General features: G+C 41.3%; 1 protein-coding gene across 1 annotated transcript in view; it reads right to left on the minus strand.

The window, feature by feature from the left end:
• Window positions 1-25,437, minus strand: part of LOC121517135 (LHFPL tetraspan subfamily member 4 protein-like) — a 43,168-nt gene extending 17,731 nt beyond the window's left edge. The window contains exon 1 of the mRNA XM_041798673.1: window positions 24,984-25,437. Coding sequence (XP_041654607.1) covers window positions 24,984-25,392 — 409 coding nt within the window. The 5' untranslated portion in view covers window positions 25,393-25,437. The remainder of the gene's footprint in view (window positions 1-24,983) is intronic.
• Window positions 25,438-26,033: the final 596 nt, after the last annotated feature.

Here is a 26,033-nt window from a genome sequence, read left to right on the forward strand (position 1 = left end):
CAGTAAACCGAGTGTATAGCATTAGCTCAGGCAGGCCACTGCTATTTAATCAGCTGACGGCCAGCTGATTTGCTTTTAATTGCATTCATGTTGCCATGTTAAACTACTCTAACCCGGCTATGCATTGATGCTTCCTCTGCAACCCACTTGTACAACCCTCCTCCACCCCAGCCTCTCCTTTCTGGAACAGCTACTTATTACCTCCGCCAAGGAGGGTATGTGATGGGGTGGGTTTGTTTTTGCCACTTTCTGCCAGTTTTTGCCATTTTATGCCTACTTTGCCCCTCTTGACCCATCTTGGCCAGTTATTTGCTAGTTTTTTGGAGCATTTTTGTCACTCTTTGCTGCTTTTTGCACACTTTTCCCACCTTTTGCTGCTTTTAGCTCATTTTAGTCACTTTTCACTCATTTTCCTGCCATGCTGTTGCTGCTTTTTGACTCTTTTTGCCACCTGTAACTCATTTTTTGTCACTTCTCACCCATTTTTGCCACTCTGTGCCCTGATTCTGCAACTTTTTCTGCCTATTTTTGTCAATTTTCGCCCAGTTTTTGCCGTTTGTGCCTACTTTTCCCCTTCTGACCCATTTTTGCCAGTTTTTCGCTGCTTTTTAGGACCATTCTTGTCACTCTTTGCTGCTTTTTACCCACTTTTTTCCCGCCTTTTGCTACTTTTTGTTCATTTTAGTCACTTTTCACTCATTTTCCTGCCATGTTTTTGCTGCTTTTTGACTGTTTTTGCCACCTGTAACTCATTATTTTGTCAATTCTTCCCATTTTGTCACTTTCAAACCAGTTTTTGCCACTTTTTTTGTCATTTTTTCACCATTCTTGCCACCTTGAACTTATTTTTATTGCCACTCTAACCCATTTTTTGCTGCTTTTCACTACTTAGATTGTGATTCTTGCCAAGGTATTCTTCAACAATTTGGCTCTTTGGTTGAGCAGGGTTGAGTAACACTGCTCTAGATGATTTTAAAATCTTGAACTATCTTGAAAAGATAGAGTATAAGGACAGTTTCCAGCTATTTTTCCTCTTAAAATTCACTGAATGCACACACCACTTACCTAACATGCCAGACAGACTGTCTAATGTTTCTCTTTCTTGGGATATATTTCACATTCATCTGGAAAACCTCCCATGCAAAGGATATGGGAAGGGTGGAACTTTCAAAAAAATTCTCAGAAGGTAAAAGGTCAGAGGGACAAGTAAAAATAAGCAGCTTAAAGGTGCAGTGTGTAAAATTGGGACTATCAACAACTAACAGTCAATTCTGGAGTGTGATGATCATTTCTCTGGTGATAACTGTGGGAACCAGTGAAGTTTAAAAATCAATACATGCTTAACTGTTATTTGGTTCCTTCTATGGTGCCATAGAAACAGGCAAAATGCAAAAATCCAAGATGGCAGCGTCCTTGGAGGGGACCCTCCCTATGTATGAATAAAAGGCTTATTCTGAGTTAATTTAAAACATAAATTTAAAAAATGTGTTATCAGATGTCAACACTAATTTAGATCAATCTACTTATAAATGTTATGTTTCATTTTAACCAAGCTTGTTTTGTTAAATGCTACTAGGCTAAATATTACACACTGTACCTTTAAGCTCAGCAGTACGCGCTGTCATAGTTTAACAACGGTGGAGCTTGTTGGTGGATAAAACTCATGCTGATGCCAGTTTGGAGAACTTTCTTCTCTACCAAGAAAGGCTCTCAGTGTGGCTTATGCCTGCTGTTTACATGCTTTATGATTTGCTGCTGGTTGTTGCAATTTCTCCTGTGGATTTACTCATGATGACCTCAGTCAAAGTCAACTCGACTTTTATCACATGACTGTGTTCTCATAGCTACTCAGGAGTCAGGACTTTGAGTAAACGTTGTACGTCATGTTTTTTACTTCGACATGAGTAGATTTATAGACCAGTAATTTTACTCTAATAAGTATTAACCAGAGTAACTTTTACTTGAGGGCAATATTCCTGTCCTTTTTCCATCTCTGACTATAGCTATATCCAAGCTAATCGCTACACTGGCAGCAGCCATTATTTCTAGCTTACAGTACAACCAAACCTTTCTCAAATGAAGCTGATTGGTCAGATCTGTTCTCAGACCAGGTGCAATCTTTTCAGATTGGAGCTTTTCAACATGGATGCATCTGTAGACTGAATCTAGATTTACAAGGTTATGCACACACTAGATCAGCGCTCTCTCTTTACAGATGACAATGCCTGTTGTGCTACGACTCTCCATAAAAATACAGGGCTTCAAAAAATAAAGGTGTTAAAATGACTTAATCTTCAAATATCTTTGTCTCGTATATGAACTTTTTCTAAGAATTTGGGTAATTTTAGGATCAGACCTTTAGATGGCCAAGCTCCTCAATAAACACAAGTTGCTTGGAAGCCTTCAGTCCTCCTGCTAAATCACGCAATTCAAGCAAAACAAGAAATGTTTCCCACTACCATACCCTAAATTGGTTCATAATTGATGAGCCATATCTAAATGCTTCTACAGTCCCACAGTCATATCTGCAAAGCTTTGAATGCAGAACTTGTCACACTTTATCTACAGGGTTAACTATTACTACCTCTACTACTGTTAAGTGTTTTTCCTCCCTTCTTTGACACATCTGTCTCTGTCATTAGCATTTTTAAGATTCAAACAAAACAGCCTTGTCTCACTAAACATTAAAAATGAGGTTTTGTCTGTCTTTTCTTTTGTGAATTCCTTTGACATTTGAAATGTAAAACAGCCTAAAAAGTGCCCAACTTAAGCAAATAGTATGTCAGATTTTGCAACTCACTTGTGAACAAAAACAAGAACCACTCTCCACCCAGAGGAAGTAATCCACTGAATCATGGCCTCGGACTTGGAGATCCTGACCCTCAACCTGACCGCTTACACTCAGCTACAAACCGCCCTAGTAACACCTGGAGGTCTCCAACTGAAGAACCCAAAACAACCACATCATCTGCAAAAAGCAGAGGTGAAATTCAGAGATCACCAAACCGACAACCTGTCCATGAAAATCATGGACTGAACAGGTGATTGTGGGGAAACCCTTGTGGAAGCCAAGGATGTGGGCACAGCTCTTGCTTTGGTTGTGCAGGGACCTCATAGCCCTGTAGTATCCCCCAACTGACCCTCAAGGGAGACCACCATAAGCCTCTGGATGAGCAGACACTCATGCTCCCTTTAGCAGCCCTGTAAAGATAGAGAGCCAGTCCACTGTCCCACCATGAGGATACACGGTAATCCTCCTGTTTCTGAGGTTTCTCCCAAAGTAAAACAGCATCCCTCTAAACCTGGTTTTAATACCAGTGGGTTGCATGCAATAAGAGTTTGATATATCATCATTTTAAATCATTTAATAGCACTTATGTAGCATTTTCTCCTCTATAACATCTGTAATAAAACGTGTACCCTCCCGGAGAAGCCCTGACCTTCTCGTGTAAGCGTCCTCATGCACTTTGAAGTCCAACAGAGGGTGTAAAGGTGTGAACATGTCTGCATTAAGAGATCACTCTGTCAAGTCTATAATTTAATAAAGCTGTCTGAGCTCTGCCCTCCCCTCTGCGACCGCGTGTCTAGACCTTGGCCTGCCATCCTCCATCTATTTAATGGACAGCGTTCTCGCTGATGTACGGCGCTTTTATTGGACTTTGGATCATGCCAGTTGTGTGTGTGAAGAGCGTTTATTGCTGAAGGGGCATTTTCGAAGATGCCGCTAAAGCCGGGGGTCACTGGCACACTTGGCATGCAGCTTTCCCTCCTTTAATCTGCCTTTACACTCTTCCATCCCACTTCTTAATGTTAATGTAAACCATAATTTTTAAGTATTTGGAGGCAAATGAGCACCAGTGTGAATACACTACCATTACTCTTGTCCTTTTCTTTTGATTTCACACTAAACTTTTATCTTTTCCACACTCATCACCGTGTCCTTCACCGGCTGTGGAGTATCTTACTGGCACGGGTCCTGAATCTGGAGCGAGGATTGGCAGGCGAACGGAGGCTTGCACATAACCATATAATGTGTCATCACACAAACACAAGCACCATGTTTCTTTGAGCCAGTTTAGAGATATTCTGATCCATCATGAAACTACACTTTGCTAAACTATTCATAACTTTTAATGTTGTCTGATCAGTTTCTGATATTTGTATAAATATCATAGACTTGGAACTTTGCAAAGCTTAAGATGAAGATCGATGCTGCAGCTTCAGGAAGAGGAACGACTACAAGAGATGGAGACGGTTTAAAAAGTAAAAAAGAGAGTGAAGAGAACAAGAGAAAGAAGGAGGCCTTGATAGCTGTAAATGTGAGAGTTATCATTTCTGGAGGAATGCTTCACCAGTGAGTGCTCTGGATTTACAGTTTCTCTCTTGATCCAAAGCTGAGAGCCAAATGTGCATGCACAATGAACGATTCGCAAAAATAATCTAATTGGGATTTGTTTCCCCCAATATTGCTATTGTTACTGGAGTTATGAGTTACTTGAAAGAAGAGTTACTGAGACACATGTATAACTTTCAAAAAGAGGCAAAGAGATCTCAATCAAAGAAATCAGTCAAGAGACTGCTTTGAATCCGGTGGACATTGTGAGCACCCTGCAATTATTACAGACGCTCAAGTAGTTAAGAGTTAAGTTTCACCTTTCACACATCTATCTGGAAAACCTCTCATACACAGCGGGCAGAGCCTTTGAAAAAATCCTCAGAGGTTGATTGGATGAACTTTCTGTCTGTCACATCTTAACGGGCCAATCAGAGCAACAAAACATGCAACGTAGTCGCTAACGAGATGCAAACTCCACAAAGAACTGCATAACGGGAACCTGTAGACATGTCGGTCCACGACTTTTGTTGTTTATGAAAAGAAAACAACTCACTGCTGTTCTTTGTTCTTCCTTTAACAAAGAAATGTCATCAAGTTTTAGAAGCATCCACGGGGCCCAAATGGTTCAGATGGGAGCTTTGCAAGATGGATTCGCCAGTGAGAAACACGGAAACAGGCGAATTCATCTGTAATGTTAGGTTATAAAATTTATGCTGCTGCAAAAAATGAACCATTTAAACTAGTGTTTTCACACATTTCAAGTAGAAGAAACAGTGCAACTTGCAGGCTATATTGCTATTTAATCCAAATCATGATTAATTTTCCAGCCCTAGCATGCATGTCTGCACACGTTCTTTATGTGTCCGTGTAAAAAGGAAGGGGTAGGGCTGAGGTGAGGGTGATCAAGCCAGAGTCTGATTTTGGGATTTAGCATGGTTTCAGTTGGACAAACATGCTTGAAAAGTCCAGATTTAGTTGAACTAACACAAAAAAATCCACCTTTTCTGACGTTGCATGTATGTGCTGCATGATTGGAAACTAGTGTTTTGTTTTTATGAGGTTTTCTGTTTTAATATTTCATTGATGAGCCGCATGCATGATGTATAAAGTTAGAATTTCCATTTCTTCCTCCTTTGAATACATCTTATCAGCAAACTGTGGGGCTTCCTCCCTCCTTATTTCTCTCCACGCACACAGAGGAGCAGAGTGACAATGCTGAGGAGGGTCAAAAGAATTCATTATTCAGCTGTCAGGATATTTTTAGAAACACCCTGGTGACTTTGGAATTATTTATTAAGCGCCTGATAATTAAAACATGTACGTTTGGTCGGGAAACGCCGGCCAGAAATCTCAGAGAGGGGGGAGGGAGGGTGCGAGGCAGGGATATCCCCCAGGGAAACTCTTTCTCTCTCTCTCTCTGTACTTCTATATTTAACTCGACCACTGCAGCGTCTATTTATCTCTGCTGGAAACACAGGAACGTGGCTGCATTCATCTACATATGTGCATTATGTGCGTCACCGCAGATATGAAGCTGCACACATGGACCGCATTCACCAACCCAGCAATGAAGTTAATAAATAAATAAAACAGCAGGGTAGCTCCAGAGAAGAGGAAGAAAACACTCTCATTAATTATTCAGCCCTCACACCATCATATACATATTTACCCGCTGTTATACACGCTCACGTGAACAGACGCATGTGTAGCCACGCAGACACTATTGCACACACGCTCAGAGACACACGCAGGAGGAGGAGCATGGAGTGTGAGCGCAGAAATTCATTCACTCGCTGTGTTTCACTCTTTCATTCTGTTTCTCGTCTCTCTCTCTCACAAACACTATCAGTGCCTCGGCTGCGTCTCTGTTGCAGCAAATCCACATAAAAACAGGCTCTGATGCACGACTCTGCAGATGTAACGATCTGTAAATGAATGAAGGAGCAAGCAAGCACAACACGAGTGAAATCAGTTCTTTCTTTCATGCTTCGTAAGAATGATCCAGGTATCATCTCTGAAATTTAAGCTTCAATATGATGTGACATGTTCTGGAAATCTAACATCCAACCGATTAGAACAGTTAAAACCCAGAACAAAATATAGCTTGCTTCCAAAAGCTAACAGCCCATAAGGCAGCAGAAGGTCAGATTTAAATAGACCAAAACATTCTTTATTCTGGGAGCATCTTTTGGAGACGGAGCAGCTCTGGGTCATCTAGTCTGGCTGAGCTAGCTAATAGTGGAACATATGGATGTGAATATTAATGAAAATGTGCTCTAAATATAACAGTTGCATTTCCCCCACATTCTGCTTCCTCTATCTCCTGCCATTCATGAGAATTTTGCATTTGCAGTTCGAACTCTGGCTCCAGTGAGGAAGATGAGAGTCGACACACGGGCACACAACAACGGCGTGCATTTTTAAAATAATTCCGTCTTAGAGTTACCTGGATGAGCTGCATGTGTTGATGCAAACAGCTGCAACAATGCATTCCTACTAACACCTGAATGTAATGTTCAGCTTTGCAGGAGGAAACAGATGAAATAATGTAAGTATACAAAGCACAACATGATGTTAAGAGCATGTCCTACCAGTGTTAGACATCACTCTGCATTTTCCAGCATGGATGCTCACTATAACCTGACACTCCAGATAGACTGCTCCATATATCCGTTGCATGTATATTAATGCTCAATTAAAGAATATCACATGAATTATAGGCTTTGTAATTACTTGCATGTGTCAATAATTTAAGAATGATTGCATTAATAGTAGATTTAAAAATAAAAGTAACAAAACAATCAAAAATAACATGTTTATGGATGGCATTAAAACTTTTACTAGCTTCTGAAACAGAAGAAGTTGAGACCAAGGACAGATTGTTCACTGCTCTGTTCACTGAAGAGCATGCATGTGCAGCTCCTGTAGAAACCTGAGCTATATAGGCTAGCGCCTCTGTAGTTTATGAAAACTGGAGCTTGTTTGTGGCTAAAATTTATGCTGAAACCTATCGGGACATGCAACAACGTCTTTTCTGCTAAGAGAAGCTTTGAAGCCGTGTGGCTTTTGTTGTTATTGAAAAGGAGTGTGGTCAAGGTCTGATTAGGCTGCTGCTCTTCTACAGCTCCATCCAAGCTAATAGCTAATAGCAGCCTTACACTAGCTTATAGTACAACTTAACCCCACCAATCAGGATTGCAAACTCATGCCAAACAGGTCAGGAAAAGAGCAGAAACACCTTTTCCATCATGAAAAGCTTTCAGAGTGGCTTATAGCTCTTGTTTCAATAAAGAAATGTCATCCAGATACTATAGCTACATCCGAGCTAATTGCTACACTGGTAGCAACCATTGCTATCAACTTCCAGTGCAACAAAACCCTGCCCATAGGTGCAGCCTTGTTCTCCTCAAATGATTCTGATTGGTCCTGGTGGTCTGGTCTGGTACGAATGTTGCAGAGTGGAGTTTGCTGATCTGGCAGTCCATCTGCTTTGCACGACTATGCAAACTATCCACTTTTCATGTGCTAAATATTCAAGTCTCTGCCTAGAAAATTTAAGTTTGCAGCTTAAAATATTTGAAATGCAGCACTTTCCTTAAAATGTGTGGAAACAGGAGATTGGGGGTGTCTACATGTTTACACCCTGGTACTTGTCATCCTCCTGGTTCCTCTTTCCTCATCCATATGTGAGCAACAGAAGAAAATACAGCACAGTTCGAGGGGTGAAAACGGCAGGTTGCATGGCCCTTAGTCGCTGTTCGGACACTTTGATAGGAAATAAACAAATTGAGCTGATTCGGAGATGCTTGCCGGTGTCACAAGCTGATTCAGGACCAGGGGTGTGTTTGAAAAGTCAATTTTGCTTAGGAAGGTTCTTAACTGAGTGAAACGACCCGGAAGTATTTTAGTGTCGGCCATGATAAAAGCCGTTCGAATTCTCCAACTGAAAAGGAAAGGAGCTTCATAACTTCCTTTATTATCTCCTTTAGCCTAGGAAACACTGGACCATCCTTTACCAAAGGAGAGATGAAAAGATGACCCACAATGCTTTGTAAACTTCATTTAAAGTGACGCACCTGTTGACTACTCATCAGAACAAGGGAATAACTTGACTGTAACTTTACTAGCCCCGATTTAAACCGTAAAATTCAGTCAAACGTATAATCCATGTGATAAACGGAAGGGAGCAGGGATGAACAGAGAAATATTACAGACATGAAAACTTTATCATTCATCTTGTGATAACGATTTCATTTCTTCTCATTTCCATTTTATTCAAACAGTAAAGCGATCAGTGTTTTAAACTATGTGTTTTGCTATTTTGAAATATTAAAGTAAATGTGATAAACGTTTGTTAATCACAACTAACTAAAGCGATGAATTCGGCATGTTGCTATATTGTGAATACAGGCTGTATCTATCATCATAATTACGCAGGGAAGACGCGGTTTATAGAGCTTTTCACATGACGAGCTGAAAGAAAGACAGAACCAGAGTAGACTCTATAGAAAAATTAACAGAGACGAAAGAATTAAAGAAACAAATGGATAGGTAGGGAATAAAGCAAAACAATTCGTTGTGAAATTAAAGGACTTGAACATTATTCATGTAGTCGTATTGACTTTGCAGAAAGTTCAGATTAAGAGAAAAGTCTCTGCTGTTCTGGATGTTCACAGTCACTGTTCCTCTTCCTGAAGAGACTTTAGGATATAAAAATCTTAATGAGATCATATCTCTGACGTTTCAGCGTTTCACATAACAACAGAGAACGCACTGAGCGGTGGATGCCAGTTTTGTAGTCCATCAATGTTAAATTGTAGTTTTTACACAAAAAACATACGTCACGTCCGTAAAATCCGCCTAGGGAAAGTGCAAAGTTCCTTAATCACCACAGTTCTCCTTTCCTATCCTCTTACTCCCTCCTTTCCTTAACTCTGTGACGTTTTTCGTCGGGGTTAAGGAAAAGTGAATAGGAAAGGACTTAGGAGGTAATTTTTTTGACTTTTCGAACGCACCCCTATATATTAACTATCCTAAGAGGCTAAAAACGGCTTAACATGTTAAACTACTAGAGCAGATTTCAAATCCAGAAAGGCCAAAACATGCTGCAAAAGACTGACAAAATTCTGCACAAGGCATGAAATACAGAAACACTGAAAACACATAAATATTACAAAACTAGCTCAGCAGAGAAATGCTGCATTTAACAGTTGGATAGGATTTCTAAGAACTTCATTTAAATATTTCAGTAAATATCTTGCAACAAGTAAAGCTTTGGTAAGTGTTGGTTATAAAAAAGAGCCAATAATTCTGCTTGGACAGCTCTGCAGCAGTCCAACATACACCAAGAATCTGATCCAGGTAACCGGATTCTGGGCTCTGTATCATGTGAAATGTACTTAACGTGACTATATTCATTTTCTCTGTATTTTTCTTGAAGCACCATGTTTTAGTGAAGCCAGTTTTATAAAGACTGGCAGTGTTTTTCCCAGTTCTGAGTCTCTCTCTGATTGCTTGATACACTGTTCAGTTTTGGCTGCTGCAGCAGCACCAGAATGTGCAATTTATTTTTAGAAAACACCCACATTAGAACCAAAGAGCCCAGTGTTTCTTACCATCACCACATTACTTGGTTACTGGATTTACCACATAGAAACTGAAGAGCAGACAGTTCTGCCCAAAGTAATTAACCAAATGGTTGATATGAATTTAGGAAAAAGTGAAAGTGAAAACCACAAACCAGACTTCAGTTTACAAGACCGTACTCTGTTTAGCTTCTTTGCTTTCAGTTCTCGTACCAAAGTTTGGATGATATCAGCATTTGCAGGGTATCATGGTATTAAAAAAGATAAGACAGGGTCTAGGAAACAGTAACCCTGCAAAGCAGATGGATTTGCTAAAGTCCACGTCTGTCATCAGGTAGATTCATCTTTTAAAGCTCCAATCCACAACGTTTGTGCTGAACTGAATGGTTCTGACCAATCAGTGCCAATTAAAGAGGACAATGCAGTAGCTGTAAGCTGGGTTAAGTTTTGTTGTAGCAATAAGCTTTGAGCATTTAATCTTGACATCCAATCACCTCCCTGCCTTTCCAGACTGCTTTTTATGGGAGCTTTCCCACATGAATGTGAAATATATCCATGCAAGTAATATCTGAAACAGTCTATCTGACTTGTCAGGTTAAGGAAAGGCTGGAAAAGTTGTGGAATGATCTGGAACATAGAGATTTCACCATGTAAGGTCCGTAATGTCGTCAAAAGATTCAGAGAATCTGGAGAAATCTCTGCACATAAGGGGCAAGACCCATGACCTTTGAGCCCTAAAGGCCCTAACAAACTCGAGCGTACTGTGAGCTGAGCGGACTCAGGTGAATGTCCGCAGTCATCAGAGCTTCCATAGTCGAGCGCACTGCCGCGTAATAGTTTCCTGTGAAATTTCCGTGAAATCCTACATTTCCCACAATCCTTGCGTGTTGTTTATATTTTTCTGTCATGGCGTCCTACACTGACAACGAGGAAGAGGAGCTGCTCTTCCTGCTGGCTTTGCAAAGCAATAAAATTAAGAGACGGTGGTATGTACGGCCATTAAATGTCACAAGAGATGAGGAAGGGGAGTTTGCCATGTTGGTGAAGGACATGTGAAGTATTGACGTGGAAAAACAAGTGCGAAATGCAGGTTGGTGTCACATTTAATGTGGGTCGATGTGAAAAATACATGCCCAGCAGGGCAAGGCCCGTTTAACTGGAGCTATAACTTCGCTTTTTGGAGCTACTCTATGGTGCTCATACAGAGTTTGTTTTGCTAAGTTTACCGCTGCAGTCTGCAGACCCGTTCCGCTACTCATGTTAAGCTTCTGACTGATGATACGCACGGCCAACAGCTGATGGATGACATGATGGAGAAGCGACTCAAAGTTACAGGGTCACAAACTGCGGCACTACGAGCGAGTCTGCGCGCATACACAAACTGAATAAACGCTGTGTTCTCCTCATGGAGAAGGCACAGGCTTGTACCTGCAGCATTTTATCAATTCACACAGTTATGATGATTTACAGGTGGATCATGTGTGGCTCAAGTAGTGCACGCGAGGGTTAGGGGAGGTTGGATACTGGATCAGCTCCGTTTCTTCATTAGCTCTCTCACCAACAGTTTAAAACTGTCCAGGGCATCTTTGTGATCTTTTATAACTTCCAGTTCGGTATTGTCTTCTGTAAGGAGAGCTGCCGCTCCAAGTGTCTGCACAACATTGATCTCGTGAGATTGATTTTTCCGTGACGAGAAATCTCGTGGCGTTTTGATCTTGCAAGATCTCCTGGCATGAGATCTCGTCACACCCCTAGTCATTGCACATCTGTGCAGGCACCTCTAATACAAAGCGGTACAAACAGGTTTATGAGCAGCATATGTGTCCATCAGGTTGATATCTTTTCCAGTGCTGAGCCACATTCTGCACCAGTTACAACAGCATGGCTTCACAGTAAAAGAGAGCAGGGGCTAGACTGGCCTGCATGCAGTCCAGATCTGTCTTGGCACATTATGAAGCACAACAATGGATGCCCAACACTGTTCCTCAGCTTAAGATGTACATTAAGCAAGAATAGGAAATCCTTCAGTGACAAGCTTCTTCAGTCCCCAGACACTTTCAGAGTTTTGTTAGAGGAAACGCTGTTTAGCATGCTCCTGTCCAAACATTTTGGAATATGTTGCATGCATAAAATTCAGAGTATGTGTATATTTCCAAAAACAAATGAAGTTAATCTGTTTAAACTTAAAATATTTTGAATTTTTCGAATTGTTTTTGTTTCCACCTGTAGGCTGGCACAAGCAGCAGACTCACCCCTGTCCTTCATGTCCCCTAAATAGGTAGAATTTCTATCATCTTAATCCACATAAGAAGTCTCTGCTCACATTCAGATGCACATGCACCCTCAGCTGAACCTTCGTCATCTTTCTCACACTGGTAAACCATGTCTCAGTTGGCCAATTTTGGGCTTTATCTTTATTTTTCTGTTTTGCTGCTTAATCTTCTTATTATCTAGAAAATATTTCAGAACTGAGAGACTGTCTTTTATGAGATGAGCTTTTATTAGAAGTTTTACAGTAAATCCCAAGGAGAGCATGTAGCACAGTAACCTTTGCCCTGTGTGTGATTGTATGTTACAGGGTGAATGCTGACATGCAGAGTAAAGTGCTTGGAGTGGTTGAAGGCTGGGAAGGAGCTATATGAGTTCATTCCATTTAACACTCACGCACACACAAAGACACACACTGTGAGTGAGACGGAGCCGTCGCTGACAGGTCGTCTCTCCCAGGACAGCTCCTCCCCAGAGCCACGGCCCATGTCCTGCTTAGTTCTGTTTAATATTGCAACAGACAGAGAAAGACATGGAGGAGGGATGGAGACATGAGCTGATGTAGGAGAGGAGGGATAAAGAAGTCATCAGGCTGCAATAGCGTCGCTGGAGATTCCTATAGTACCTCAGTTTGGCTGCAGGGATGGAAGAAAATGAGATGGACCGGAGAGAGATAGCAGAGGAGAAACGGCCGTCATCTCAGATGGGAAAAAAACTCAAACCTTGGCTGATTGTCCTCAGAGCTTATAGCAATAATTTCATTCTGTTGGATAAAGGTGAATTAAAACTGGAGCACTATAGCCTTCCCGGGAGGATTTTCCGCTGAATTAATCTGAATCCGAGCAAAGGTGTGAACAGTGAAGCCCCTCACGGACCGTGAATGCTTTTGGGAATTCTAGCTGCTTCTTTTCACAGGAGGAAATGCTGCTTTTTCTAGATTATTACTGTAAAATGACCCCATTATTCACAGAGGTGTGATGCAACTGGGGGATTATGGGAAGGAAGTCACCTATTAGCATGAAGCTTTTTTTTAGTTACACTTGTTTTGCTCTTACCCCACTGACCTGCTTACTGGTTAACTCTCCTAAATAACATTATCTTCAGAAAATTTTAAACAAACATGTATAAGTTTTGGTTCTCTGCCAGAAGACAGTGGGTTGCACTCGCTGGATGGGGAGAGTGTCTTTGCCCCAAGTGAAGATGTTCAAGTACTTTGGGATCTCGTTCACAAGTGAGGGTGGAAGGAACAGCGAGGTTGATAGGCAGATTGCAGATGTTGTACCACACTGTTTTGGTGAAGGGTGAGCTGAGGTAGAAGGCCAAACTCTCAATTTACCGGTCAATGTTCGCCCCAGCCCTCACCTATAGTCATGAACTCTCAAATAAAAAATTTATGAAACTGTATCGTATATAAAATTATTTTATTTTAAATCATGGAGTAAATCTTTTCATCTAACTGAGAAAATACAAGAAAGCAGATTCTGCTTTTATGTTCACTGTCAGTTATTATTTTAACATGGATAATTTTTAAATGATTCATTCAAATTCATGCAATCTCGTTGTCTGAACTTTTCATTTCAAAAACTTTCACAATCCTTGTCTACTAAATTGAATGAAATAGTGACTTGGCTCTTGCAACATGGCGCTGACGCCGACGACGGTCCAGCCAGCCAATTTCCAGTTGTTAATTAAGTCAGTGCTCAATGATAATTTGGATCATTAATCGATTTAGTAAAATTAATGTAATGTTATTGTTATTTGCTAAATTTTATGTCTACTCGTAATTCCTTACTGGGAGGACTTGCCTCTATTAACATGGCGGCGACACACGGAGAAGACAAAGAAGAAGACGTTCAGTTCAAGTGTCTTCTAATATTAGAAGATGGGATATGGCGGGGATTTTCTGACTTCTGGTGTGAAGTTGAGGTCCTCAGATGCATCCAGATACTCTTGACTTTTTGATCTGACAGGTAGATTTCATTTCTGGGCCTTCTCTTGTACTTCAAAGTTGAATTCAGTCGAATACATTTAGAGACACAAGTCCAATACTAAGAAACTCTAAACACGATCTTTTCATCCAGGAAGCCTTGTTTTTTAAATTAATGCAATGCAAACTCACTAAAAGAAGGTCAGTATTGTTTGATTGTGGTAAATGCATTCACTCTTCAATGCCCTCAGTTTTGTGAGTCATGTTTTCAAAAGCATAAAATTCACATTTGGTCCGTTCGATGCACTCTGAGGCCAGTTTGGCCTTTTATCAGCTTTTAGATGACAAGACACGCTGTGTCACTCTGCCCTGCCAAGAGTCAGGCACCACAGCAACTTGGCCTTCGTTCCATTTTCTTTTCTATAATCTTTTATTTGACCTTCCCTGAACTAATAAGGCACTTTAGTTCACCCCAGGAAAATCTATAATGGTGATTATTACAATGCTCACCCAAGTGAAAGCTATTCACCTAGAATTTGGATGGCTGTTGCTCAAACGACTAGTCACTTTTAGTTTTTCTTAGGAATCAAATCTAGCCATTCTTGGAGAGTTTGGTGTTTTCTTTAGTCCATGCTGCAACGTCCACAAACTACAATGTCTTGTGAGTATAACACCACAAAAAAGTGACACTGGAGGTGTACTTAAATTGTCATATCTAGGCTCCTGTAGCCACTATTTGCAATTTTTTATGAGTTTAAAATAATAGGCAGCTGCATACAGTATGTCGTGACCACTTAGACTCTCCTCTACTTTAAGGTGATGTAAGAGCAGATTTTACCTTGTTATTGCTGAAACATGTTAAAAAACAGTCGTGATCAGGGCCCAAACTGCTCCCTAAATGACACATTTGGTCCATTTGGCCTGATTGTAGACCACCAGCAGTTCAAATTGGCGCTTACTGTATTTGCTGTGGTGCACTCGCTGTCACTGAGTCGTGCCAGGAGAGTTGCACCCAGCAGGGCAGAGTGGATGATTAAATGATCATCTCCAAGGTGGTGAAGAGCATTAGGCTGTCCGCCAAGCCTATTAGACAACTCCCCTCCGCCACGCATCACACACATCCACGGGAAGGACAGCAAAACCTTGTGAAGTTTCAAAAACTCTGGCAAAGAACTCCAGAATTAGAGGGAACACAGACATGAATGCACACTGAGGGGAAAAATTAGAGGGATACTTACGCTGCCAGTGTGCAAAGCCAATATACATGGAAGATAAGAAATCCAAGGAGTACAAGACTTAAGACCTGCAGTAGTATTAGACATGTCTGCAGTTTGTACCTTTATGAACACCTTACATCAAATGATAGAGATCACGGGAGCACTCACTAGCTCTAGCAAACCTCTCAAGCTTTTATCCTGACTTTGGAAATCTGCCCATGCCTTTGAAATGGCTAAAACCATGGCAACTGCTCTGGTTGATTTTTGCACATGCTTTGTGCAGGAAATGGAGTCCATCCTGCAGGCTAATATGGATGTTTTATTATTTTCAATATGCCAACAATTACCCCCCTCCTACTCCAACATCTACCATGCAGTTCAGAAGGTGAAATCACTCCATACTTCCCTGATATGACAGTTTTTGCAAAGTGGGAGGCTTTGCAACTCTACCCACTGACGAGTACCCTATTTGGGCCCAAACCTCTAATGTACTGTGCGTAAGCCCACATGAATCCTGTCCAGAACCACCTCTCAAAGCTGGCTCTGGCATGGTGCCAGAATACAGGATCAAGTGTTTTCAGATCTGGACCTAGGTCCCTAATGTGAAACTACCCTAAAGGTCTGCTTATACTCCCTTTACATACAAAAATGTATACATCCTTTTCAAACGATGTTACCGTCACTGCTCATATACTTCCATGCGTACTTTACGTTGGCATGGATGTTAACCAATACATCCACCGGGGGGGGGGGCAGAGTCAAAGTTTATGACAACAACAAACTCAAAAACAAATATGGCGACTGTGGAGGAGGCATTGATAATGTACCTCTTACATAAAAGACAAAAACGGAGGCAGTGTTTCTAACCAACTCGCATGACTTTTCCTCAAAAAGTTCCGCCATGTTTATTTCTTCTTCGTGTCTCACTAGAGCTATGTATCGGGTAGTGACAGCAACACTGCCCCCATCGTTTCCGGTGGTACTGCTCCGTTTGGCCCGTATAGTATATAAACGTGCAGAAATACAGATGAAATGAATGCGGAGCACGCACAGAAGGCTCCGTCCATATCCGGATTTATATTTAAGGTTGAGCACAAATGGGGGACTGTTTAGCCATGTGTTTTGGCCCACACAATCATCGTCTTTGGAGGAAGTGACAAAATTTCAACAACTGCTGCCATGCTTGTGGTTTCCCAATCAACATGCAATCACACCAAAAATCACTGACTGGTTTACTGTCTTCAGGGCCTGTCCTCAAGGCTGCCATTTTTTGCACTAGCAGCACTCTTTTTAAAAAACGTAAGTCGAAATCCCTCATATTATCTTTGTTTTAGCTTGGTGTGGAGTTATTCTCATTGTAGAAGCCCGCAGACCCACACAGCTGATCAGAGGATTAGTGCGCAGTGGAAGGAGACAAAATGGCGAAAGCATCGTAAATTAGTGCCTGACACAGAGGGGTTTTTAGGGAGAAATTAAGTGTGTTGTGCATTATAGACACAGTGTACAGGCAAGCTAACATATTTTCTTGGCCTCTTTTTACGTAAAACACGTTAAACTACGTGGATCAAACGTTCCCATCTACAGCCATTATGCAGCGGATTTCTCTGAGCTCGTAATAACCACAGGATCAACTTTCACATTAATCACTGGAGGCTAATGCCACTACTATAGCCAAGCACCTCATACGACCCAATTTCAAAAATCCTAAAAAATATCCCTTTAAGTTCACAACATAAGTTGAAATCTATGGGAACAAGAAAATGGCCTTTGAGAGAAAGAACGGGAAATTTCCATCAAGAAAAACAAAATGGACGGAAAATAAGACCTTAGTCTCAATTACAACTCTTGGCTAGCTTAAAAGCTAAGAACAACTGCTAGTAACTGACACAGAACACTGCCTGAACAACAGGAGACTACTGAATGCTACCTATTGAGGTAGCATGGGGTGGCGCGTACGAACACAGCAGCACGGCACTCCATCACTAGCAGCAAAACAAAGCCCTACACTTAGACCAGAACTGACGGCGTGCCCACGGAGTTTACATCTTTCCCGACGGAGACTATCTGGAGAACGGGGTGCAGCACACCTATAGCTGGGTTGGGAGGAGGCAGAGACGGCGTTGTGCGGGGAGGTGAACGACGGCAAACAAGCTGGGCTGCAGGATAGGCTAAGAGCGGCCCCACACAAACCTGTTATACCAAGCTTCTTTCTCATGGGTGCCCGCTCCCTCAGCAGCAGGATGGATGGATGACGTGACGCTGCAGCTTGCTAACCACCGCTTGGACGACTGTGTTTGCTGCTACAGAGGAGACTGCCAAATGTGATTTTGTTGTGTTTTTACAATGCAATGACAATAAATGACCATCCATCCATCCATCATGCATGTATGTTTGTTCAGCAAGATGTGTCAGGTCTAGAAAACCTTCAAGTAACATATCAGTCTAAAGACCCTGACTTATCAACATGCACAGGGAAATGAAAATCAAGCAGTCATGAATCTGCAACACACAGTCTGAAATAGCTGTAGATTTAATTTGAGGTCATATGGAAATGGTTGGACACCACTGGACAAAACTATAGAAGTGTTTCCAAAACATTTAAAATTTGTACAGAAAAGAAACTCATTTTTCAGCTTTCACAGTTAAACTAAATTTGATGTCTCTGGATATTTTCTGCACATTTCCCCGTTTTACTTCTTTTCCTAGTTATAGTGTGTTTTTTACAATGCAGAAAAAGGCGAGAAAACTTCTTCCAGCCCAGCCTTAATACCAATGTTTCACTTGATTAATGGCTCACGTAGAGACCTGGGATCAGTTCCTGTTTAGTCATGAAGATTTATAAAAGCTGTACCTCTGCTTTTCTGTCCGATTCGTGCTGATTGTAGAGCACCGAAACCTTTCCAACACACTCGGCAGAACAGAGGACAGAGTGGGCAGATGAGGATGAAGGAAAGAACAATACAGAAGGGAAAAAAGTGCTGATCTCTCTCTCTCTCCCTCCCTCTCATTCAGTATGCTGACTGTTTCTGTACAGAAAACCGACTCCCACGCTATTCTTGCTTGGCCTATTTATCACATTGATCAGCTTATAAAGAAGTGGGATGTACACAGGAGGCACGCTAGTAATGTGAGTATGTGAGAGATCATGATTTTGTCAAGCCTTCAGAGAAATCTGTGCTTTTTCTCACTTTTTAAAGGTTAAGTATTGCTGACATGGTCATTTTATCTATCGGCCTTATGTCATCTAATCACCATACATCAACATAGAACAGACATTTTCTTCTATCTTAGACATTCTTGCATCTAGTTGCAAAAAAGGATCAAGCTCTGTCGCCCCTGGAAAAGATAGAAGCAGTAAATCAGACCTGTAAATTTAAGCTTGCCAAAGAACACACACTCTAAATGGCACAAATACATTGCCAAGATTTTGGTATGAAAACTGACTTATTTATTTTTTGTTTTGTTTTGTTTCTTTTAAGTGCTCCTAAAATCCAACATTTTCTGTGCGCCCTTCCACTACAATGAATTTTTATTAGGTGCATTGTCTCAAGTAAAAAGTATGCCTACTACTACTACTTTGCTTATTTTTTTGCAGCTGTATGCTGATGACATTATCCTGTACTCCTCCACCCTAAGATGGAGGTTGCATTAAGTTACCTCATCAACAATAACAATTCATACCTCGTCAAACTAATACAAGAGATTTCATTCAATCTGCTTGTTCTTTAGTAAAAAGCCTGAATTATAATGAAATCAAAAACTTCTACTAACGTCTGAGGGTGAGGCTGTTGTGAACCCTCAAATTTGCATAGCTTTTGCAGAAACAACCTCAAAAGCAACTTTTGAAGAGTTACAAAATTTGGTGAGCAGATGCAGCTTGGGGGGATCGACAAAAAAAAGTCTCTTGGGGGAGAATCCCCTGGAAATCTGCTATTTGAACAAATAAGCAAACAACTGGGTGTTTGGCCTATTTTCAGGAGTCATACTTGATCAAACTATTTCAAAGGATTTCATTCAATCAGCTTCAACTTTGGTATGCTGCAAGTAGAGATACTGATGATGGAGTGTTATCAAAAATGTTTGCAAATGTTTGAAGATGTAGCTGCTGTGAGCCCAATTGTGCAGGGAAGCACCTTTTTCCAGGGTTACGTTTGTGGCATAATCTTTCGTGCTTTTATAAAACAGCCCCAAGAGAGACTCTCACCTAGATTTATGAAATTTGGTGAAGAGATGCAGCTCAAGGAGATCTACAAAAAAGTTTATTAGAGTGACATCCCATCTCCAACAGGAAATCCACAATTTTGAACAAATTAGGAAAAACCGGGCTATTTTGGCCCATTTGTAGGGGTCATACTCGATAAAACTTGTACAGGGGGATGTATCCAATCAGCTTCTAATTTGGTGTATACCTACAAGAGACATTGGTGATGAAATATTATCAAAAACTTTTACAAACACCTAAGGACTTGGCTGTTGTGAGCCCTCAAAATATGTGTCAGTTTTGCAAGAGGAAGCTCCTTTTTCAATTGTTACCTTTATGTCAATTTTTTGCTTCCATGAAACAGCCCCAAAAAGAAAATTAACCTAGAGTTTAAAAACCTTGCTGGCAGATGCAGTTAGGAGAGATCTACAAAAAAGTCTGTTCGGGCAAGATCCCAACTCCAACCAGAAATTTGCATTTTTTGATAAATTAGCAAAAACTGGGGTATTTTGTCCCATTTCCAGGAGCCATACTTGATCAAACTAGTTCAAGAGATTTCATCCAATCAGCTTGATATTTAGTATACAGCTAGAAGAGACATGAAGAGACATAACTTTCGACTGCTACAAAGTGACGACTTTACCTCAGATAAACTAGACAAGCATATTCAGCTAACTTTATTAGCTTCGTATCAGTATAGTAATAGACGGTCACGTTTTGTTAACTGAGTTTGGACACCACCTTCAGATAACATTTCTAGTTTGTGGGGTTGCTGAAATCCTTTTGCCACCACTGTTGACGCTAAATCACTTTAGTAAACCCTTGGAAGAATCGCGTTTTGCTATTATTGTTACTGTACGAGAAGTTCCACCCACATTCGCTACAGTAGACCCCCCAGGAATAATGTGGTACCCACCTTATCTACTTACTTACAGCTTTCAAAACAAACAATATGAACATGTGATTACAAAAATGTATCAATATTTACAAATTTGCGGTGAATTCCTATCAACGACTGTCGTTCGTAGTTAGCATCTATCGTTAGCTGCTGTATTAAAATACATGTATTTATGTACTTCCGCCTTAGCACCGAAAGTTTCGCCCTTATTCAGATTTAAAGTAGCAGCCCCAGGAATAAGATGGATAACTCATCTGTGCATAGTCTATTCTTACTCAAACTTTCTATGTACATGAAGGGTCCTTACCTAGAGAGAGATATATGTTAATATTTATCATAGATCATTTTACCTCCTAGTGGTGGCTGGAAATGTTAAGGTATTCAGTACAAGCCACTGTCTATGTAGGTTCCCATTCATTCAGGTCAGAGATATCCAAATCTTGGTCAGGGTAGCTTGATTAACCTCTCCTCTAAAAGGTCTCTTCACTTCTAGTGACCGGGGCCGGAGTCAGGTGTATAGCCTGTTTTGACTATACGTATGCCTATAATCTGGATGGTCACCTGAGAATAGCTAGCAGAGTTGTTGACCTAGTTGTCCTCATGGGCTTCTCCAAGGTAACCAGGGCTGCATGACGTTAGGTAAAAATGTTGTTTGGTTTGCTTTTGGAAGGAGTCCCAGGATGCATTGTATGGAGGGGATAAGAAGTGTCTAAGTCCGCCACCTTTTCTCAAAGATGGGCTTTCCAGCTTGCCATAGATGGCTCCATTGACACCTTTCACAAGTCCAGTTGCCCACTTTGGATAAAACAAGCCAACGCTTAAAGCCATTTGAAGACGTCCTGATGAAATCAGTGTCAAGAAGGCCTAAGGTGGTTGATTCAGCGGTGTGCAAAAATCTGTGAGTTACTGTCAGAGGGAGCTGCTGTACCAAGGTGACAAAGAGTTGCATCCTTGTATCTGAATGTTTAAGTCATTTTCTCTGTAAATGTACCTGAGCCCTCTCTCTTCCCAGTACTAAAGCAATTCAGCTGTCCCTAGAGTTAGCACAATCCCAGTATGTCCTAGATGTGTTGGAGGAGCCACCATTTATCCCCCACACACACGCCTACAAACTGTGACTGCCTACAACAGCAGGAGACAAACAACAGCATCCTGGAAACAGTAATCCAATCGACCTGGAATCATCCCTCAAAATAGCCCGATGTAAGCCTCAGTCACAGGAGAGTGAATTCACAACCACACCACACTGCATGGTAGCCTATACGCTGAGCTGAAATGGATGAATGAATGATATTTGCATTTCATCAGCATAGCGCTGTGATCCTGCTGCTGCTGCCGCTGCTTCCCTTACAGATGCTCGGGTGTATCCTCAGAATATCAATGATAAGAGGGGAGCTCCGGCCTCTTATTGCTTTCTGTGGCGTGAATAATCAGCAGAATGTGTTCCTACTGTCTCCGTCCTGTTTGTTTGCAGGGATGGAAAATCTGTACAAGACTCCTAATTAACTGCAACAAGACGTGGCCTCTACCATTTAGACTATTGATTTCAGTGAAGAAACAGACAATGAAAAAATGCTGCACAAACACCTTTCACCTTATTTCTACCCAGGCGAGAAGTCACGTGGCGTTCCTATGATGTTTCTACAGGAACATGAGGCAGGGAGATTCAATAATCTGACCTCAGGGGTCCAGTGATGCTTGATAGCCCACTGATGTAGCAACTTCTATCTTTGGGCTTTAAATGCTCTGTAAGTCTCTTTTTATTTAACCCTTACATCCTGCTCTGGTTTAATTTGACCCATTTCATTATTTAACAGCAGTAAAAACAGCCTTCATCTTTGTTTGCTGATTTTGTCTTTAAAAGGTCCAAAATAAAAGAAGAGAACATTTTAAAATGTTATGGTTCAGTAAAGGCATCAAATTTAACCCTTTAAATCCAACTAAACTGCAACACAAAAGCCAATATATCAACATAAATTCAATTAAAGCTGCAGAAGAGTGACTAAATTCCTGGGAATTTTGCATCCGTGTGACTGAAAATCTAAACCAATGTGATGTTTCTGTTGAAACATGGGTCAGGGATATTCAATAAACTGATCACTGGAGCTCAGAGTCATGTCTTTGTGGTGCACTGGTGCATAACTTCTGAGGAGGGTTTCCATTTAAGCTGCCTTTTGCCATTAAATGCCACTTTTCCCAATTTTTGCCACTCTTTGCTGCTTTTTGCCCATTTCATTCTATTTTCACTCATTTTTTTGTCATGTTTTTGCCACTTTTTTGACCATTTTTGCCACCTTTGTGTCACTTCTCACCTTAATTGTGCCACTTTCAGCTCTTTGTGCCACCTTTTCTCCCCAGTTTAGTCACTTTTCATTCATTTTTGTAATGTTTTTGCCACTCTTTGACCATTTTTGCCACCTTTGTGTCACTTCTCACCTTAATTGTGCCACTTTCAGCTCTTTGTGCCACCTTTTCTCCCCATTTTAGTCACTTTTCATTCATTTTTGTCATGTTTTTGCCACTTTCAGCTCTTTGTGCCACCTTTTCTCCCCATTTTAGTCACTTTTCATTCATTTTTGTCATGTTTTTGCCACTTTCAGCTCTTTGTGCCACCTTTTCTCCCCATTTTAGCCACTTTTCATTCATTTTTGTCATGTTTTTGCCACTTTCTGCTCTTTTTGCCACCATTTCTCCCCATTTTTGTCACTTTTCAACCAGTTTTTGGCATTTTATGCCTTCTTTCCCCCTTTTTTGCCACTTTTTGACCATTTTGCCCCTTCAATTTATTTCTATTGCCACTTTATCCCATTCTTGTCACTTTTCACCACTTTGATACCAGATTGCGGTATTTTTTAACAGTTTGGCTCTTTAGTTGTCCAGGGTTGAGTAACGCTGATTTAGACTCATTTTACTATGACTGACCAAGCTCAAATCAGTTTAGTGGGGGACAGGGGACTAAATTGGGGCTACTTTCATCACTTCTTTTTGCCCCATTTTCTCTGGTTTATGACTTTTTAATCCCGCTTTTTGATATTTTTGCTACTTTTCACCCATTTAAGCTGCCTTTAGCCATTAAATGCCACTTTTTCCCCACTTTTTGCCACTCTGTATTGCTTTCTGCCCATTTTAGTCCATTTTCACTGATTTTTTGTCATGTTTTTGCTACTTTCTGCTCTTTTTGCCACCTTTTCTCCCCATTTTAGTCACATTTTATTCATTTTTGTCATTTTTTTGCCACTTCTTGACCATTTTTGTCACCTTTGTGTCACCTCTAACCTTACGTGTGCCACTTTCTGCTCTTTGTGCCACTTTTTCTTCCCATTTTAGTCAGTTTTTATTCATTTTTGTCGTGTTTTTGCCACTTCTTAACCATTTTTGCCACTTCTGTGTCACTTCTCAACTTAAGTGTGCCACTTTCTGCTCTTTGTGCCTACTTTCCCCCTTTTTTGCCACTTTTCATTCATTTTTTGTCATGTTATTGCCACTTTTTGACCATTTTTGCCACCTTTTCTCCCCATTTTAGTCACTTTTCATTCATTTTTGTTATGTTTTTGCCACTTTTTGACCATTTTTCCACCTTTGTGTCACTTTTCAACTTAAATGTGCTACTTTCTGCTCTTTGTGCCTACTTTCCCCCCTTTTTTGCCACTTTTCATTCATTTTTATCATATTTTTGCCACTTTTAGACCAGTTTGCAACCTCATCGTCACTTCTCACCTTAATTGTGCGTCTTTCTGCCCTTTTTGCCACTTTTTGACCATTTTGCCCCTTTAACTTATTTTATTGCCACTTTATCCCATTGTTGCCACTTTTCACCACTTAGATAGTGGCTCTTGTAAAAGTATTTTTTAACAGTTTGGCTCTTTGGTTTCACCCAGTTTTTGCCATTTTGTGCCTTCTTAGCCCCTTTTGACCCATTTTTTGCCAGTTTTTTGCTGCTTTTTTGGACCATTTTGGTCACTCTGCTGCTTTTTGTCCACTTTTCCCACCTTTCACTTTTCACTCATTTTCCCGCCATGTTTTTGCTGCTTTTTGGCTGTTTTTGCCACCTGTAACTCATTATTTTATCAATTCTCACTCATTTTTGCCCCTGTCTTTCCCTATTTTTGTCACTTTTAAAACAGTTTTGCCAACTTTCTGTCATTTTTTCACCATTTTTGCCACCTTTGACATATTTTTATTGCCACTTTATCCCATTCTTGCCATTTTTAACCACTTAGTGGCTCTTGTTAAAGTATTTTTTAACAGTTTGGCTCTTTGGTTGTCCAGAGTTGAGTAACTCTGATTTAGACTCATTTATTATAACTGACCAAGCTGACATCAGTTTGGGGTGGAGGACAGGGGACTAAACTGGGGCCAAGGAGGTTGTGAGAGGTGTCACTGCAGCAGTGGTTGAGGCTAAACCGATCAGCCTCATCAACAGCATTCATTTAATCTCTACTGCAAGGTGGTCTAACGTGAAACCACCACCTGATGGTCATCTGAGCCTCTGGTCATCACTTCGTGTGTGCGGCTGGACAAAGAAACAGGAGAGAGAGAGAGAGCGCTTACCGCACAGCAGCTGCATCCAGGCGCAGGTCTTGTAAACGGTGGAGGTGTTGCAGAAGAAGAAGAGCGCCATGCAGGCGATGCAGCTGAGGATCAGCACCATGGACAGCAGCACGAACACCGAGGCCGCCTTGAAGGCTCCGGACGGGATGGAGTTGAAGTCGGAGAAGCTGCCCGCGCAGGTGAGCTCCCGGCTGGGTGACGGCCCGGTGCCCACGCAGTAGTGGAAGAGGCCGAAGTAGCCGGCCTGCGGCGTGTTGACGCTGTCGCCGATCCAGTAGGGCTGGATGAACACCACCACGTTGACGATGGCGAAGCAGATGGTGAAGATGGCCCAGAGCACCCCGATGGCCCGGGAGTTGCGCATGTAATTGTCATGGTAGATCTTGGAGGCTTCTTGGGAAGGCAACATGTTTGGTGATTTTTTTTTAATTATCCGTGTTTCTCTCTCTTTCCACCCCCGTGCTTTTCCTTTTTTTAGATCTAAAATCTATTCCAAATCCCCACACCCCCTCCTTTCTCCAGCTTTGGCTGTTTCTTATTAAAGGCTAATAAAAGGGCCTACATAACCACACGGTAAAAAATGTCACCTGTGCTATCACAAGACTGCACATTGTAAAAATGAATGAGAGAAAATGCTACATTGAAGCAATACAAAAAAAAAAAAAAATCATAGCCTACCTATAGCACTAATGAATAATTTACCAGGACCAGTGATTCAACATTGCTGTCTAAGGCTCGTTTCCTTGGGGCTACACCGTAAAAAATCCATCAAACAGGCTTTTGTTGATTTCACAGTGGTGGGTTAAAGCTGCTGTTCCTCCTCATCCATCAGTCCACAGTCTTTCTTCAGGATGTCCTCTATTAACATCCGTGAGATCAGATGTGGAGAGCCCGTTTTTACCTTCCGAGGCATCCGTGGGGTGCTCCCCCTTCTCCCCCCCTCTGCTCGCCCTCACAGTCCACGCAGCATGTGGAGGAAATGAATGAATTCAAACAAAAGAAAAAAAACCGACGGAGATGTCTGAGCGCGAACCTCCTCTGTCAGATTTC

This window comes from Cheilinus undulatus, linkage group 11 (assembly GCF_018320785.1).
Source record: "Cheilinus undulatus linkage group 11, ASM1832078v1, whole genome shotgun sequence".
Lineage (NCBI taxonomy): Eukaryota > Metazoa > Chordata > Actinopteri > Labriformes > Labridae > Cheilinus > Cheilinus undulatus.